General features: G+C 49.6%; 1 protein-coding gene across 2 annotated transcripts in view; it reads left to right on the forward strand.

Moving 5' to 3' along the window:
- Positions 1–19,802, forward strand: part of ASCC3 (activating signal cointegrator 1 complex subunit 3) — a 108,209-nt gene that overhangs the window by 47,454 nt on the left and 40,953 nt on the right. For both annotated transcript variants that reach the window (XM_078877367.1, XM_078877368.1), the window contains exons 31-37: positions 387–529; positions 8,643–8,780; positions 9,822–9,942; positions 11,216–11,348; positions 12,265–12,390; positions 15,432–15,543; positions 18,291–18,425. In XM_078877367.1, coding sequence (XP_078733493.1) covers positions 387–529; positions 8,643–8,780; positions 9,822–9,942; positions 11,216–11,348; positions 12,265–12,390; positions 15,432–15,543; positions 18,291–18,425 — 908 coding nt within the window. The remainder of the gene's footprint in view (positions 1–386; positions 530–8,642; positions 8,781–9,821; positions 9,943–11,215; positions 11,349–12,264; positions 12,391–15,431; positions 15,544–18,290; positions 18,426–19,802) is intronic.

Genomic DNA, 19,802 nt, shown 5'->3' on the forward strand with positions numbered 1-19,802 from the left:
TACATACGTGGTGGACGAAGCTGCTGCCCTTGTGGTTAACACGAGGCTGCTGTCTACGTGGATAACACGATTCTGCTGCCCACGTGGATAACACGATGCTGATGCCCACGTGGATAACACGAGGCTCCTGCTCACGTGGTTAACACGATGCTGCTGCTGCCCACGTGGATAACACGAGGCTGATGCCCACGTGGATAACACGAGGCTGATGCCCACGTGGATAACACGAGGCTCCTGCCCACGTGGTTAACACGAGGCTCCTGCCCACGTGGTTAACACGATGCTGATGCCCACGTGGTTAACACGATGCTGATGCCCACGTGGCTAACACGATGCTGCTGCTCGCGTCGATCGCTCGTCTCCGCGTCCACCTGACGTCCCCGCAGCGATCCGCACGCACTCCCCGGCCAAGCCCGTGCTCATCTTCGTGTCGTCTCGGAGGCAGACGCGTCTCACGGCCCTCGACCTCATTGCTTTCCTGGCCGGCGAGGACAATCCCAAGCAGTGGCTTCACACGGACGAGACCGAGGTGAACCCCACGAGTCGCCCCCCGCCCCGTGCATCGCGTGGGTTTTTTCCGAGCACTGCGGTTTCCGATCTACCAAACGGAGACGTCTCCCGCCCGCCCGCACCCCGTAGAGCTTGCTCATGTAAAGCGGTTCTGGTTCTCCGCCTTGATGTTGACGGTGAGTGGGAATCGAACTCAGCTGGCTCCGGTACAGAGTGCAGTGTGCCAACCACCACCCTCCATACACACAAAAAGACAAAGGTCCCACGTATAGCCTCAACAGACTGTTGGGGCAGGTGCTATTCGTGAGCACCATTGGAGGTTGGCACAGCATACAAGGGGGTTGGTGGCCAACACCATATCCATCTGCCTTTGTCTCCCCCATTGCTGATGTTTTACACCCCATACAAGGTACCTATTTAAGTCTCAGTCGTCCTTGGGGAAGCCCAGAACTGCTTCAGATATTCATCACTGTTACTGGTTGTGAACAGGAATCAAACCCCGGTCGCCAGGTTCGTAGTGCAATGCACTAACCACTGTGCCACCGCTGCTATCTGCCCCGCACACAAAGACCAAGACGAACAGCTCCACCAATCACCATACAGCCTAAAGGTGCAGCCCTACAATTGTTTTACTCACTTCCTCTGCTAGCGTTAGGCCCTCCTGCTGCTGGTCAACTTACCGTGGTGTACCCAGTCACACTGCTGGGTGGACAGGCTACAAGAGGGGGTGGGGGTTCATTCTAGATTTGAAGTTTTCATAACTGCAAGGATCCATACTCTTTGGTTCTTTTGGTAAAGTCACGTAAGTGAAAAAATATAAATAAATACATTTAATCTCGACGTTTCGATTGCAACACAAGCAATCATCATCAGGTGTGACAACCACAGCAAGAAAATTTTTGCTGAAATTTTTACTGAAGTCAAAATTTTCTTGCCGTGGTTGTCACACCTGATGATGATTGCTTGTGTTGCAATCGAAACGTCGTGATTTAATTAATTTATTTTTAATTTTTTCACCTACGTGACTTTATCGAAAGAACCAAAGAGTAGGGGATGGGGGTTTAAGGGAATCTCTCCAGCCTCAACGTTTTCATTCGTACAGCTGCAGCACGTTTGGTTTGGCGGTGCCCATGGGTGCTCTGGTGTCATGCGTCAACGAACCATGTGCTGTGAAACTCCCCATTATCAGCAAGGTGGCCGGGAGATGGCAGTGCAGCAAGTGGGTTTCTGACTGCATGGATGTGTTTTGTTTATGGAATCTCGGCGATTGCCGTGTGGTTTTTATCTAAGAATATATACAAAAAAATCCACTTAAAAAATAATAATTTCAAATAGAAATGGCCAGCTATTCCCAATGCATCGCCATCCTGAAAAAGTCTTAACACTCAGTAAGCGTTTCTCGTATCAATAAATATCATCGTAAAGGGTCTCTTTTACATGCTGTCAGCCTAAAATAAACACGTGTATCATTGGCCCTGAATGTCAGCACGGGGAAGACAAAGGTGGCCGGGCGTGTCGTGCCGTGCCGGCCTTAATAGACGCTCGCTAACAGCACCTGCAAGGACAATGTAGAGGAAGGAAGATAGCTTTTGTGTTGTGTATGCGTCACGCACGTGCACGTGGGTGTGTCTGCGTGTGGGTGTGGGTGTGTGGGGGGGGATGTTGTGGTGGGAGCGGTGGTGGTCTCCGTGTGCGTGCGCGTTCCGAGCGAGCGGGAGCCCGCTCAGGTCATCGCGCGCATTGTCCGTGCGACAAACTCTTGCAAGTGTCCGCAGTCCAGCAGCACCTGGTCCAAGCGGTTAGCAAAACCCCTGGAGTGGACCGACGTGCTTTCTTACCAACTGGATTCTGGATCCGGCAAAATTCTCAAAACGCAGTCACAATCGACAAGTGTCGGCGTGTCTCCACGGTAAATCAAGAGGTGGGGCGCCCCTCTCGAATGGAAGCTTTTTATCCGGTGATGGAAATTTGACGTTCCCATGACAGGGACTAGTATGTCCATAATACAACCCCAGGCGGATGATCGTGTCTTTTTTATTGACCCCAGATGGATGATGAGCTGCTGCAATCATTCCAATCCGTTTTTATTACTTGTAAAAAGTAAAAACAATTATCAAAAAACAATGATGCTCAGTGATAGTCCAGCATTAACTTCTGTTTTTGTTTTACGAATGTCTTTAACAATAAAACACTGTGCTAGTTGTCCTGGAAAGTAAGGCAAAATTGGACACCGATCCCATATCAATACTGCAAATCGAAAAGTAATATGCGTAAACATGCCACTGTGCAGACTTGTGTTGCTTGTTAGAATCATCAAACCTCTCTATTCAATTCAGAAAGTGTGCCTGCTCAAAGGAGCGTGGGGCAACACTCATCTCCAATCGAGGCCAACACTCTACATTTCTCATTCATATAGCAGGACAACAAGAGTTGGCTTTGAGCAAAGTGATTCTATTTTTATTGACAGATGCCTGTGATCAGATCGCCCCGAACATGCCCGATCTCGTAAGCTCTCGGAAGCTAAGCAGGATCTGAGCCTGGATGGTGATTGTATGGGCGATCACCGTGCATAACACAGGTGCTATAGGCTGCTGTGGGACTGCGTCGTCAGCAGCAGGCAGTGCAGAACGATGAATTGTTATACTGAACTAAGCTCCCGTCGTCTGTGCTCACCGCCTTCACGAAAGCACAGAGTGGCGAAGTATGGTCAAGTAACCCCCATGACCCAAGTGGCATGGGGAGGAAGTGGGCCCTCATCCAGCAGTGCTTTTATGAAAGGGCTTCAAGTGAAGACCGTGAACAATTTGTGACAGCTCCTTGTTTGAACGGTGGTTAGAAAGGATGTCCCCCCCACGTAGAGCATGCAGCATTAGTGTCCAGCAGATGGCGTAGGTGGTACATATTGTTTATATCATAAGGTTGGGGCTTACCAACTCGCATATTCATCTCTGTGTGATCCACCAATTCTACCTCCAAAACTGCTAAAAGACACTCGAGTAGATGATACGTGATGTAACGTTGAATAATATTTCCCTGGCCTGTTCCGTGCCAGCTTGTACTGCCGACGAAAACACCAACCTTGCCTTAACGAATCACATTGGTGCCTCCACATAAACTTGTATCTGCCCTTGACTGGCTTGAGCTACGCCTAGCACTCAGTCGGGAAAGTTATTTGTTCAAATCCTGGTCTCGGGTTGAACCCAGCTCATCCTCAGCGTCGTCATCCCTCAAACATGAATTAACTGGGTACTAACTGTGGGAAGCCAACCACCTAATGGGGGCTTTGCGTTAGAACTGTGATACTGCTGCACTGGCCCATGGCTGTCAATGGGAATGACTTTAATATTTGGGATGCACAAACATTGGGTGCTGCTTTAGCCTTACAACACCGTAGGGGTAGATGTTGTTAATGAGCACCTATTTAGGCCGGCTTTGTGCACAACGAGTTGGCGTGGCCAGCTTCATACACGACTGGCCACCCTCACCTCCGAAGTAGTTCTGGTAGTTCATGCAATGCACAGAATTCTTATTTACATCTGAGCTGACCTAGTTGAGGGACAAGGACAGGTTTAGATACCGCTGCCGCTGCTGTCAAGCTTGGCCCGGGAAACAAACCTGTGTTTTAGGAGATTGCAGTGCAGTTTGCCGTCCCACTGCACCCACCATTCACCCACACACAGAGATCACAGGCACCCCGTATAGCCGTACAGATTGTTGTGGCAAGTGCTGTTAGCGAACGCCTATGAAGGCCCGAGCGGGTTGTGTGGACAGCATCACGCTCGGCTGCCCTTTGTCTTACACACGGGACACAATGCGTTGATGTAAGGCCGAGTCAACCCGGGGGAAGACGTACGACCGGTTTAGACACGCGGCACTGATGTTGGTCACGAGCGGGAATCCAACTCGGGTCTGCCGGTTAGGTCGTGCAGTGCCACTCACCGCTACACTACTGCTCGCCAGGCGTGCTGACCCAACAAAAACAACAACCGCCATTCGCCACTAAGTGACGGTGACGTCACCACCGCGCTTGTACCAGGCTATGTGCACTTTGAGGCCTTTTAAAGTGTCGAATGCCCGCTGGCAGGAGGTCACGGGACAGACCCAGGTGCCATGGGTTGACTGACTGAGATGACTGGCCGATGCACCACCTGTGCCTCCTACTATGCCAACTTGCTGTTGGTATAGTAGGGGGCACACCCTCACCACGCGCGCGCGTACCCCGTACACAAACTCGCAAACTGCCCTTGTTTTTCCGCAGAACGCGACGTAAAAAAAATAGACGCATTTTTTTGTTTCCCTTCCCCCCCCGCACCACTCTGAAACCCTCACAAAAAAAACACAGCTGCAATCGTCACGCAAAACTTGCATTTGCCGAGCGAAACGCACGTAACATATATGGAGTCCCTTGAGAAGTATATTCCAGGCCGAGGTGATCCTTTTCGACCTCTGGCCCCTGAACTGTCCGCGACCTCTGCTGTGTGTGCGAGTGTGCGTGTCTGTTTGTGTAGCTGATTAGCGAGACCCGGGAACGGGAGCGCCCCCCTCCCGACCACCTCCGCCACCCACCCCTTCCCCCCACACATTCGCTCGTTTCCCAGTTATCCTGGGAAAAGCTTGTTTACATATCTTTTTCCACCGCCAAGCTCCAAGCCAAGACCGCCCCCACCCGCCCCCCCCCCACCTCTCTCACTTGAAAACAAACCAGCCAAGGCAGTCTGTTTGTCATGCCCGCTTTCCTCGCAGACTTAACGTTTTAATTTGGGTGGGTGGGTGGGCGGCAACGTAATTAACATCACAAGCCGGGCCAGCGCTCCCAAAGTATTGCGATTTTTTTTGTCCTTTTCTTTTGCTTGCAATTATTTTCCGTTTGTAGCTTTTATATCGGCGGTTATGTCATGAAAAGTCGACGTTTCTACCCAGAATTCTCACAGCGAGCAGGGGCGACAAACTCCGCGTGTCCCCCGAGAAGAGCCGAGGAAGTAGACTTTGCGTAACCACTTTCTAAGGTCACGTCCTCGTGTTGATGAATGCGCATTTTCCGTGATATGTCACTCGTAACAGTAATATGCTGATGTTTTTTCTGTAGCCGACGATGGGAAAACGGCAAATTAAAAGTGACAACTCGGATATGATGAGCGGGGTGTTTTTTTTAGGACGGTCATTGGTGACGACAGCTTTATGATTTAGCTGTTAAGTTTAATTCGTTCCGGGCGGGGTGAATGCAGTTGTGCATTTGAGCCGGTTTGGGGAGTTTATCTTCAGTACTCTATCAATTCCCTCCGTTTTTTCACCCCCCTTGAACGCTTGCTTTATTCAGTGCAATTTTTTTGTCAGCACTTCCCCACTACGGTCTGAAAGAGTGTTCTGCACAAGTCTTTTATGTCCGTCTGTACGCCTGTAACACGGAGGGGTGGAAGGGGGGGTTGGAACCCTCCTAAGAATGATCCAGTGTGGACCAGCCCCCTCCCCCCCGGTAGAAAGTTATGCTGTTATTTACCACAATTAAATTCAACAAAATTAAACGCATTGTTTGGTCATGCTGCTGCGTTGGCAGTGGTGCACAAGCACAATTAACAACAACAATGAAAACTAAAACTAAACGCGTTTGTCGGTAACAAGAAAAAGCACGCAACGGGCTACGGTTTTTGGGGTGAAGGTCATTCCTCAATCACGTGCTCTGGAAAATGGCCGTGAAATTTATAAATTTACCAAAAAGTTTGTTAACAACCAAAACGGAGTGTGAAGGGATTGTTATTTCTGAACATTAATTTTTTTACCCCAAGGGCTACTTGTCGGCTTTAAATACTTTGCAAATTAAATACCCCCAAATAAAACCAACCGCGTGTTGCAAAGCGTTACATGATCCATGCGCGTGCGTGATTTTTCTTTCCTGGATTGCGCTCATGTTGCTTCTGGCAAGGCTCTGCTTGCGGAAGCCATGTTCAGTCTGAAAACGGCAACATTGGTTGTCCCCTTTTAACGGAAGGCATAAACCCATCAGGTGGAACAGATCTTATCTCATAGATACACACCTACGGTCGTGTCGGCCGGTACTGTTGGACACAAACGCTTCCTTAATGAGATAACAAAAACGTTTAAATCGCAAGCACATTCCCATGATGTCACTTGCAGGGTCGAGGTTTGCTACCTGAGATACAAAACACTCGGACGTACCGTGGGAATAAGAATATGTGTCAGTACTGGAAGAAGGGAAGAACTCTTATAGAACTGACAAAAACCTGAATTGTTTTAAGGAATGTTCCGGAAGGACTTATGGATTTCCCAAAACATCTGCCTCCTCAAAAAACACATAGGACGATCCCGGGAAAACCAGGACAGGTGGCAATCCGACCGCATCGCCGAATTCACAAGGTGGAGAAATAACAGTGCTAATGATGATTGAAATTCATGAAGGCGCCCTTAAGCAATGGATCTCGGAATGCCGTGCATGTAGAGGAGAAGTTACCGTGGGGGAAAAAAATAAAGAGACAGATCGAGAGACGGAGAGAGAGGCGTGTTTAACAGCTGGTGAGGTCTTCAGCCAGGAATAAATTCTCTAGCGACCTCCAAAGACGGTTACCGCATCGCGCGGCGCTTTCAGATGCGCTTCTGCGGCCGTCTGGAACGCTCTTCCGATATTAGGAAGTCACTGGAAGCTGTGCACTTTTAAATCATCATCGAGATTGACAAACTCATTATTTTAGAATTTGGCTTTTGTGTTTAGTTTCGTTGTCCTCCACCCGCACCTCCTATTTAGCGCGGTCGGCTACGTACGTTGCGAAGGAAGATCAACACGTGTACGTACACACGAGAGGAGCAGTCCTGCTGCCACTGGAGCTCTGCTCCAAATCAGACTAGGCATCATGATACCGTCACACCTTTAACATAACATTTTAACATCTTTACGTTTCCATAAATGTTTTACCGGCTGCACAATACAGTTGTTTTTTTTAAGCAGATCGTTCTGCTGACCAATGGGCACTTGTCACGTGTTGTCATTTTTGTGCTGGATCGGTTCCCCAGTTGATTTTTTGAGATGTTCTTTTTATTGTAAATTACCCTGGGATACTGTGCATGGAGAGCAATATACAAAAGAAAAACTGTGTTGTGTTGTACTATTGCAACATTAAACTCTTGTTGAACAAGCCTGGTGGTTACACAACCTAGATTCGAATCTACAAGATAAGAGCTCTTTGTATTTTTTTGTCGTTTGTATCTTTATTTACAACTGCGTAGGTTTTCGCGATTGTCCCGAGGAAGCTCTCTCCGCGAGCTTTCCTCCCACGATGACCTCCCACGTTCTGCTGCGCGTGCCCTCGGCACGTGGGGCGAAACGTCGGACGCCGTGCCAAACACCAGCGTGCTGCGCAGCGCGGGAATACGTCGGCGTTGTACCTTTATTTGAACACCCGTTGCTCAGTCCAAGGAACCTCTATTCATCCCAAGAACTCTCAGTGTTGATCCTCGTGCCTTGCCCAATGAAACAGATGGCCCCCTTGTGCTCACCACTGAATCAGCCAGCCGTGAGTGTTGGTGTGCGTCTTTGTGTGTACGTGTGCGTGGAGGGGAGCGGCGGTGCAGCGGTTAGCGCGCTGCGTTACGAACCCGGCGACCCGAGTTCGATTCCCGCTCGCGGCCACCAACACCAGTGACGATTATCAGAACCGATCCTGCGCCCGCCCCGAGGCCGTCTTGGCCTACAATGAGAGCACAGCTGTCAACCCATACGGCTTACCCCCGCGTTCTTGTACATGGAAATTGAGTTTTCAGGTCCATACGGTGTACAGCCGTTTCAATACGGGCAACAACAAATATTTATCTTTGTGTTTGTCCCTTGTGATGGGACTCTGTAGGATGAACGTTGAAATTTATAAAAGCACGGGGTGACCGATAAGGTCTGAATTTGTCTGTCGTAAGGTAGGCACTGATAAGGGGTTGACAGGAATGTGAGTACCTGGTGCGATGTGTAAATATCGCCACTGGGGAGACAAAGGCGGTCGAGCGTGGTGCTGGCCACCCACCCACCCTCTCGTGCTCCGTGTCGGCCTTCTCTTGGTGCTCGTTGGACAGCACTTGCCCCAACAGTCCGTTAAGGCCACACGGGGGGGGGTATCCTTTGTCTCTGTGCGCAGATGGAGCACATCATCTCGACGGTGAAGGACTCGAACCTGAAGCTGTGTCTGGCGTTCGGCATCGGCATGCACCACGCGGGCTTGCACGAGCGCGACCGCCGCACCGTGGAGGAGCTCTTTGTCAACACCAGGATCCAGGTCAAACTCACGGCTCACAGCGCACACACACGTACACGCGCTCGCACGCACACGCACATACGCTTACACACGTTCACGCACACACACACGTACACGCGCCAAGACGCACACACGCTCGCATGTGCACATACATACATAGATATGCATGTACGCGTTTACGGGCAAACAAGCGTTCGCACGCACGCGCACATACGTACATGCGCGCACATGTGCACTTACATACACACGCACGGACATGTACACGTTTACGCGCACACATGTACATGCACACACGTACACACACGCGCACACACACGTTCACGCACGCACACACACACGTTCACGTACACACACACGTTCACGTACACACGTCCACATGTACGCACGCACACACGGAGGCAACAGGCGATCGGCGCCCAGCCTCCGCGCTTCCATCCGGTGCTTGTGTCGGAAGGTGATGTTTGCGTCTTAATCTAACATTTGTGTCTTAGCCTGGTGTTGGCGTCTATATCGGGTCTCTGTGCCTGAATGTGGTGTTTGTGCCCGAGCCTGATCTTCGTGTTTGAATCTGGTCTTTGTGTATTGACCTAATCATTGTGTCTCAAATGTGATGCGCATGAAACTCAGTCTTGTCTCGTGTTTCATCATGAGCCATGTGTTTGAATCTAGTTTGTGTATCAGAATCAGCATCTTTATTTAGACCGGAGGAGGAATCCAATGAGCCTTTAAGCTCTTTTTCCCAGATGTCCGGTACGAGCGGGTCAGCAAGTATGTGTGTGTGTTAATCTCATATTTGCGTGTGAATCTTATCTTAATTAATTAATGTCTTCTCAATGTTCGAGTCTGCCCTTTGTGTTTACACATGATGTGTGTTCAAATCTAGTATTTGTGTTGAATTCGGATACGTATATTTTAATCTGCATGTATGTGTGTGTTTACGTGAAGCTGGTGTTTGTACCTGAGTGTGGCCTTGTGGCTCTCACCCTGTATCTGGACCCCCCCCCCATCACGTTGGCTGCGATCTTGACCGCGTCGTTATTGAAGATACGTCGTTTCTTGCAGGTGCTGATTGCCACCAGCACGCTGGCCTGGGGGGTGAACTTCCCAGCTCACCTCGTCATCATCAAAGGCACCGAGTACTTTGACGGAAAAACGCGGAGATACGTGGACTTCCCTATCACAGGTGCGAACTTACACATGGCAGGTTCTCATAGGAGGGCTGTTTAACAAAGATCCCCGTATAGCCTTAACAGACTGTAGGGGCAAGTGCTGTTAGCGAGCACCTATGAAGGCCGGCACGGCACATAAGGGGGTGGGTGGCCAACACCACGCCCGGCCGCCTTTGTCTCCCCAGTGGCGATGTTTACACATCGCACCATTTACTCATTTGAGGCTGAGTCGAACAAGGGGAGGCTCAGGACCGGTTCAGATAATCGTCACTGGTATTGGCCATGAGCGGGAATCGAACCCGGGTCATTAGGTTCATAGTGCATCGCACTAATCGCTACACTACACACACACATAAAGTGACCTGCCAATTACATCATCTCCCAAGTTCGTATATACAGATGTAATCGCCCTTGCTGCACAGGGCACAAACCTCGAGGACATTGCAAGTACACTAACAGCGTATCTAGTCTTATTAGGCCATCTTCCTTCTCTTCAATGAGTTATCCTATGTACTCTGTAATTAACCCATAACAAAGCTGATGGTGCTGATGGTGCTGATGGTGATGGTGATATGCTGGGGCAGATGTAGGCAGAAATGATAATGACCTGACAATGATCATCGTGGATATGATGTGTTGAAGAGCACCGTGATGATGATTGTTGACGATTATGATGATGGAGACAGTGATTGGCTCATAACAATAACGATGACAATGAGCTGATGATGGCAATACATTGTTAATGATGATTCAGAATAAAAATCTTTATTTTGACCAGAGGAGGAATCCGTTGAGCTATGAAGCTCTTTTGCACAGATGTCCAGTTGGGGCGGGTCAGCAAGTTACATCAACAAACATTACATCAAGCAGTTATCTTCGCTCACCAGTTTACGTTCCTCCCTCAAAACTCCCTTTTTTTTCCCCTTGCTTACCCCACGACGCCTTAATCTTGCCTCTATAACCACTACCGTTCCCGCTCCCTCTTCACAATCTCTCTCCATCGCTAGCACTCATTCCACATCTATCCAATCCATTCATCAAGATTTGCTCTCATCAGTTTCGCTTTGACCTAATACACGCATGAAACAGATGCGCCCACTAACTCCTCTATCATCTTTTCACCACATCTCCGCCATTGCGTTCATACGTACCGTTCTCAATTCTCTCTAAGGCGCACTTGGTCAAGGCATAAATGACGTGAATATAAGAATGCACAAAAAAATCATCATCGATGTTGATGATGAAAGACCAGCAAATATCTCGCCTCCCGTTGTGCCCACGCCGCAGACGTCCTGCAGATGATGGGCCGTGCCGGGCGCCCTCAGTTCGACGATCAAGGCAAGGCGGTGATCTTCGTGCACGACCTCAAGAAGGACTTCTACAAGAAGTTCCTCTACGAGCCCTTCCCGGTAGAGTCGAGGTGAGACGCCCCTCTCTCACCTGTCTCTCGAAAAGAATCCCCCACGTCCCTCGTCAACGCGTTCCAACGCGCGTCGGCTCTGTCTGTCCGTCTGCCTGCCGGTCCGTAGCGCGAGGTGGGGCGCACGATAAACTCTCGTGAAGCTCGATCGAATTTTTCGATCGAATTTTTCGATTGAATTTTTGGCCAAAGGCATCGTGGTGTAAAGTTGTGTTGCCGCCTGGGATCGTACAGTTGGATTCAACATACATATGTACATGCATACAAGAGATCAATGGGTCATAGTCTCACACTTTCTAGTAAGGTGCAGGTGAGACTCACCTCCTTACCTCCTCCCATGAACCTCTATCCCTTTTTAAACACTTTCCAACCCAAGTGGAAATTGTTCATCATTAGCTCTGTTGGTCCGTCCGTGTGTCTGTAACAGTGGGTCATGATAATTCGCGTTTAAATAGGAACGAGTAGAGAGTGTTATGGCTGTTTGGGACGGAGGCTTTGCTCAACACGACGATAATCGTCAATAATATAATCAGCCCGCACACTTTCCGCACCGCTCGTTAAACAACAGCAATACGAACGCAATTTATTCGTAGGCTTTCACGGCAAAATAGTACGTTTTATGATTGGTTTCTTTTGGGTGAGGTCGTCACGTAATTAAGGTGTGCATCGTAAACCCTCCTCAATCCCGACGCAGATAATTCATAAAAGTGTGACGTGAATCGAACGTGCCCAGGCTGTTCACTGCCTCGGCAGTGCCACCAGTCGGTGCTGTTGTTGTTATTGTTGTTGTTGTTGGAGAGGAATTCCACGACGTTTTAATGGGTACCGACGTTTCGCTGGAGATCACGTTCACTTTGCAAGGCTGCACAGGGTTGGAACGTGTGTGGTCATGCCCGACTCCGTACGTGTGTCCTAGTTTGTTGGAGGTACTCGCTGACCATCTCAATGCTGAGATCACCTCTGGTACCATCACCTCCAAGCAAGATGCCATGGACTACATCACCTGGACCTATTTCTTCCGTCGGCTCATCATGAACCCCAGGTGCATCTCAGCGTGTGTCAATCAGTGCGTGCGTGCAGAGTGTATGTCTGTGTGAGTGAATACGATTGAGTGTGTATTAATGTGTATGTGTGTGTGTGTGATTGCAAGTATGAGTGAGTGTGTGTGAATGTGTGTTTATATGTGGGGTGCGGTAATGTAGCAGTCAGCGCACTGCGCTATGAACCCAGCAACCCGAGTGCAGTTCCCACTCGCGACCAACACCAGTGGTGATTATCTGAACCGGTCCTGGGTCTCCCCTAGGTCTACTCAGCCTCAAGTGAGTAACTTGCGCGGTGTGCAGTAAACATCGCCACTGGGTAGACAAAAGCGGTTTGCCGTTATACTTGCCGTCTACCCCCTCGTGTGCCATTCTGGCCATAACAGATTCACGCAAACAGCATTTTCCCCAACAGCTTGTTTAAATTCTAGATTTGAGGCTTTCGTGACTGCAAGGATTCATATTCTTAGGTTTTTTCTGTAAAGTCACGTAGGTAAAACATTAAAATTAATAAAAGTAAAATAAAATAAAAATCACGACGTTTCGGAGGCAACACAAGCTTCCGTCTTCAGGTGGAACCGTCACAGCCACGACAGCTGTATCAAGCTGTATCAAGTAAATGATACAGCTGTCGTGGCTGTGACGGTTCCACCTGAAGACGGAAGCTTGTGTTGCCTCCGAAACGTCGTGATTTTATTTTATTTTACTTTGATAAATTTTAATGTTTTACCTACGTGACTTTACCGAAAAATAGCTTGTTTAAAGTGACACGGGAAGATCTTTGTCTTCGAGATTCTGGGCCTCCCCTAGGTCAGCTAAGCCTTAAATGAATACCTGTGGCAACAACCGGGGGGCGGGGGGGGGGCGCATTGAGGGCGATATAAGTCCTAGGATAATTTTAGTAATTGACCCAGATTTCAAGGGCCGCCTGTGCCTGCCGCGCGAGTCGATACTGCGCTGATCATCGCGCAATAAAACGGCACGGCCCTTGTTTTTGCAGGGGGGGGGGGGGAGAGGGAGTTCGCCTCTTTAAGAAGCGGCGCTTGAGCGGTAGTTACACACTGCCACGGCACACACGATTCCACGGGCTAATTCCGCGGATCTCCTTAAGACCGTCGGTGATTTCCGTGAGCAAACACGTAATTACGCAAGGCAGCTCGACGTACACGGGAGACCTCGGAGGTGCCAATGTAAATACATCATCGCTCGCTCACTCGCTCGCTCGCTCGTGCTGGTGGTGGTGGTGACTGGGAGGAGCGGCTATCGGTGGTGGGGCGGGCGGGAGGGGGTTTGTTTTTTTTACACCCTCCTGAGAGTGTGGGAGAGAGAGAGCGAGGAAGGTGAGCGATGCCGCAAGCTGATCCTGACAGAGCGGAATAAATCACCAGGCCAGCGCTGTGTCCAGCGTGTGCGGCGAGGTTAGCGGTCACTCGGCAACGATCCCATCGATCGTAACGGCTGCGGCTACCGCCGCCGCTGCTGCTGCTTCCCCCCGCTGTTTGCTAAACGCGGCAGAGGGGAACGTTATTTTTAACTGCGCGCGTTTCAAAGGCAATGATTGGCAATGCGTTCAAATTTGGAAAAAAAAACGTGATGGAATATAGCAAGGAGGTGGGTAGGTAGGTAGGTGGATTGATTGCATGTGTATAGGTAGATTGATAAGTAGGTGTATGTGTGGGTGAACGGCTGTGTAGATACATTGTGTGTCAGTGGATTAGTGGTTGGATGAGAGTGGTTGAGTTTAAAGGTGTGCGGATGCTTGCATAGGTGTGTTGGTATGTTCATAGGTAGGTTAGCATGTAAGTGGGTTGGTATGTAGGTAGGCGTGTTGTTGGATGGGTGGGTTAGTTGGTGGGTAGGTGCATGGCTGGGATTGGTAGGTGGATGGTTGGTTGGTTGTTCGGTACGTAAGCAGATCGATGGGTGGGTATCCGGGTAGGATTTTTGATTATTTCCAATCAATACTCATTTAAGCAGAGTCACACCGCAATGCTCGCTTTTTACATAAAACTCTGGCTCCGTAAAAGAGTGCAAGTTGTATATCATTGTGGACTATTTCCACTGGACATGCGGTAAACCATAAATCACGGTGGGGTTATAGGCTAATGGGTCCCTGCTGCTAGAGGCATTATAGGACCCGCAGATGTTAAGAACTGCTTAAAAAGCAATAGGAATACATTGTAATTCTAATACTGATTGCAGCTGTGGTGAAGATTATGCACAGGAAGGGAAGTTAACCGTGGCTTATTAAACCAGATGCTTTACACGAGATTTACGTATTCACACTGCCGTCATGTTAGTGCGGTTACGATGCAAATAGAGGCTGCTGCTGCAACTTCTGCTGTTGCCGCTGCTACCGCCGCTGCTATTGCCACTATTGCCGCTGCTATTGCTACTACAGAGGATACTGCTGGTGCGGCTGCTGCAGAAGCTACGGCTACAACTTTTGCCGTTGCCGCAGTGGCGGTGTAACGGTCAGCGCACCGGGCTTGCAATCCGGAGGTCGCTCGTTCGATTCCCTCTCCGCCTCTGTTGTCCACCGAGCAGTGTTAATGGATGAAACTGACGTTGGTCGATTGACAAGTCACGTGTGTGTGGGATAAAAGTGTGGGCGCTCCCACCTCTTTCAATGCGTCTGGTCGGCGTCGAAGAGTGGGCCAAAGCATCCTCTCGCTGAGGCCCTTGTGCCCAGCAGTGGTGAGAGCAAGCACTTGCAGGGCTGCACCATTATCTTCCAGCATGTATTCGGTGTGGGGATTGCGTGCCCTCGCGTGAACGTTTAATAACTCAGAGTGTTTGACTAAATGTTTGACTGCTTTAGTCGACGAGTCTCAGGGTTATGACTCCCATAGGCTGTACGTATGAACTTCTTTCGCACCGTACGTAGCCAACCGTGCTCATCGGAGGTGCGGGCAGGATGGGTAGGACATTCAGACTCGACTCGTACGCCACGGTTTGTCACCGACGAGACTCGGACCGTGACTAAAATCTGAACATTGATGACTAAGTGAACATTGGTGGCGCTTCTCTTTTCCATCCGCAGCTACTACAAACTTGAGAACATCGACCATCAGGCCATCAACAACTTCCTGTCGGGGCTGGTGGGAAGTGCCCTCTTTGACTTGGAGTTCTCGGGATGTATAGAGGTCGGGGAGGTGAGTTGTGTTCGCCATCGGCATCGCCATCATCATACAGTAGAACCCCTCTTAACTACGGTAATTGGTTCCACGAAACCGGTCGTTAAGTGATTTGGCCATTAAGCGAGTGTAGGAAATACACGTTAAGGCTTGATTCGTTCCGATAGCATCGAAAGTTTCCCTTTTTCCCCCAAACAGGCGAATGGTCGGTAAGCAAACACATTGGACTCTATGGAGGCCTGTCGTGAACAGGGGTGGTCGTTAAGAGGGGTTCTACTGTATTTGTCATCGGCATCTTTATCATCAGTATTGTTGTTGTTGTCGTAATCGTTGGAATTTGCAGCAGTGTTGTCACTGTCTCACCAACTTTGTCTTCGTCATTGTTGTCATCACTGTCATTTGCATCTTTGGAATAAGCTTCAGCAGCCTGCAGGATTATCACCTCAGCACAAGAGCATCACTAGAGCGATTGTCACGTGATGGCCATCATCGGCAAGCATGAGAATGATCACGAACATTTTTCACCAGCATCAACAATTATCAGCATCGTCATGTTGTTTTACTTGCACTACACGATTCGCGTGAAAGTGTAAAAAAACGTCTCGCTGTCCGTGCGCGCGAGTGCGTGCGTGCGTGCTTGCGTGCTTGCGCTTGTTTAGACGCTGTGTCTAGAGTGTCGAGTGCTCCCGTAGTGGTTTGCACTCTGCACCACCACCATCCCTTGTAAAACTGGGTTCAATTACGAGTACAGCACTGGCTTTTCACATTCGTGGAAATTGTTATCCGAGTCAAGTCTCCGCCTCCTCTCGGTCAGCGATATCCATTAGCAGCCGGCAAAGTGACACACTCGACATAGTGACGCAGTCGTCAACATTGGCAACGGGGAAGGGAATACGGGTTTTTGTTGTTGGCTAAAGTTCTCACGCTGGGAATTACAATTATTATTTGACGAACATTACTCACGACAGATTCTGGTCCCACTTTTTGTTTGCGTTACCCGTGGATGGATCTGGAACTCTGATTTGACAACTCGTGATCGCCCTTTGCGCCTAACCGATGCATCATCCCTACCCTCCACACAAAGATCCCCCTGCATAGCCTCAACAGACTTTTAGGCCAAGTGCTGTTCGCGAACACCTATGAAGGCCATTACGGCACACGGGTGTAGGCGGGGGGGGGTAGCCAGCACCTTTTCCGGCTGGCTTTGTCTCTCTGGTGGTCGATGATTACCCACCACACCAGGTACTCAAAACAATAGCAAGGAAAAATATCACCCGAATACCCTCAACAGACTGTTGGAGCAAGTGCACTCAAACACACACGCAGGCATTAGCATGGGTAGTTTTCTAAAATCCGTATGCAAGCCCCGTTAAATTCAATGCCACCGCCATCCACTTGTGGAGACACCTGGTGCCCCCCATAGCACTACTAATTGCCGCCTTTATATGTCGCTGTTTACTGCCACGCGTCGGCAGTAATGCGATTATGGTCAATTCATTATGCCCGGGCTTGGCTGGCCGGCAGGGGAGCTATGCAGAGCGCTAAATTGTTTACGCTTCGCCACGCAGCGCGATGCCTTAATTACTCTCTCTTCCGAGACCGGGGGGCCGCGGGTGCATAATTTTTTTTTCTCTCTAACGCCGACAGAGCAGTAATTCGTTTGTAATTGGCTTTAGGCAATTATCCGCGCTCACGCCCGTAATGTACCGGGCGCCACCCAAAGTGTTTGCATCAATATTAATTACGAAGAGGTGGTTTACGACACCGGCCGCATGTCGTGCACGCACGCAGTCGCACGCAGTCGCACGCGGTCGCGCACATTTGCGTGCGAGAAAGTTTTGGGCGAGCGGCGCGTTCCGCGTCTGCGAGCGCGCGACCTCCCCTGGGTCACAGCCATTCCTGAGCGGTGCCTTCGATTGCGCAAGCTTTGGTGCTTTGGCATCGCGGGGCCAAGAGACGCACTTCTGCAATACTCGCGCAGTCGGCGGAGCCGCACGTCGAGGTCGAGGGCTGTAGCCGTGCAACGGCGAGCGGCTTGAGATGAGCGCCGTGAAGGGAGCGGCACCTTGGTGAAAGTTTTTTTCTTTGTGGGTTGGATCACGTGCCTATCAATGTGTCGATGGCCAGAACATTTCTGGCTATCGCCTGTGTGGGTCTTAACTCGTCCCGTCGGTTGTCACGGACTCACGGAGTCCTATTTAGTCCCGGCACCACTGTGAACCCGGAGACGTGATTTAAATTCCTGGCCACTGTTTACTTGAGTGCCGAAGACGTTGTTTGAACCTGTACCAGGCCAGTTTAACACGTGGTAGGCTTTCGTGACCAATATCATCCATAATAGAGGGGTTTTTTTTGGGTTAGATCGCGTAAATATATAAATGTGTCGTTAAAACCCACCACCACCCGACACAGCCAACTAGTAAGGGTTGTCACGTAAACAGAACTTGCCAATTCGTCACTAGTACAGAAAACCGTTGTGTTGGAGAGCCAAGCCACAACATTTACATTTTGAGTACGACGTTTTGACTTAGCCTTAAACGAGTACCCGGTTTAGTGTGAAAAGTTCGCACTGGGGAGACGAAGGTGGTGGCAGGGCATGCTACTCGCCACACCCACCAGAACACCATCTGATATAAGCAAGGTGTCGCGGTTTTGTAAAATTACGCAAAATACGTATCATAATCTCCATTATGTATTTTAACTTTTAAACAATAACGTCTTAATGATTCATCTTGTGAATGAGTGTTGATGCATGTTTCCTTCAGGACAACCGGAGCATCCAGCCGCTCCCACCGGGCAAGATCTCCTCCTACTATTACCTGAAGCACGGCACGGTGCGCATGTTCCGTGAACAGCTCCGTGCCGACAGCCGCGTTGAGGACCTCCTCGTCACCCTGTCCGTGAGTCACTGTTGAGGTCGCACTCATTACGTGCAAGGTCACGCTCATTGCACACAAAAGTTGCTCGCCGTCAATGAGCCACGGCACCTTGCTCATCTTGTCACGCGAACTCCGGTCATCCTCGCAGCAGCAGCGGCTTTTTGGCGAGCCGTCCAACAAAGACGGTCACCGCATCAAGCACTTTCAGATGCACTTCCGCAGCCATCTGGAATGCTCTTCCTTCTGATATTAGAAGCCACTGGAGCTATTCTCTTTTTAAAATCTAGATAGATTTTGTTGTACTTCCCCCGCACCTCCGATGAGCACGGTTGGCTACGTACGGTGCGAAAAAAAGTTCAACATACATATGGATCGCCCCTCCTCAACGCTTGTTGTCATCATCGTCGTCGTCACCATCCGTGACGGCGGTTCCGATGACGTGGGTTTGTAACGCGCACGATATACCACGACCGTAAACGATGGTGACGACTCTTTAGGCACGGAGCCAAGCTCAGTATCGCTCGAAAGCCAGGCGAAAAGGTGCGTGGCCTTTTAAGAAAGAGAAATTAGGCCTTTAACCCTTTTCCCGTTCTGAGACGTCTGCAAGTTGCAGGCTGTGGGTGTCCCCTTCACCGCTGAGTCTCGGAACGCGAAAGTTTTCTTTTATTTAGAGAGACTTAGCAACGTTATTTTTAAAGACATCGTACTCATAGCGGAGAACTGTCGATCGCAACCCTACGATCGACAGCTGGCGCCAAACTGTGCCACACGCCCGCCCGCATGGCCCTGTGGGAGCCGCGGTACTGATAAGTTGTTTTATATTCGTTTATCTTCCGGTTTCGTTTTGTTGACGTACACGTACGTTAGCGTAACGCTCACGGGTTAAATTGTCTCTTAAAAGTGCCTGTGGAGTCGAAGGCACGAATGCGCGGCGGGTGGCGTTGGCGTTGCAGACGGCGTGGGCTGCCGCGAACCTTGACTATTGGCGACACGCAGCGTGGGGAGATTATTATTTGCCTTTGATTTTGGTGTTTGTGCGGTGTTTTAAATTTAAATATTGTGATGCGTCCAGTTTTCTGTTTGCGTCGTTGCCGTACTTTTTATTTCCTTTGGTTTCTCTTTTTTTGGTCATTTTGGTTGCCCCGTAGGTCCCTTTGCTAATGAGACTCATCCCTGGTCTCTTTTGTTCTCAGAGCTGTTAAACTAAATACACTTGAACTTCTTGTTGGCTGGCATCGTGATCATTGTCGTCGTCATTATCGTTGTCACTCGTGATTATCATCCCAATCTTAGTAACCGGCACAATTACAATTAATGCTGTCATGTTGACAATTGTCATTAGCAACATCATCCTCATTCCCTTCATCATAATCATCGTCACGTAGTGTTGTTACTGCA

Source organism: Lampetra fluviatilis, chromosome 47 (assembly GCF_964198595.1).
Source record: "Lampetra fluviatilis chromosome 47, kcLamFluv1.1, whole genome shotgun sequence".
NCBI lineage: Eukaryota > Metazoa > Chordata > Hyperoartia > Petromyzontiformes > Petromyzontidae > Lampetra > Lampetra fluviatilis.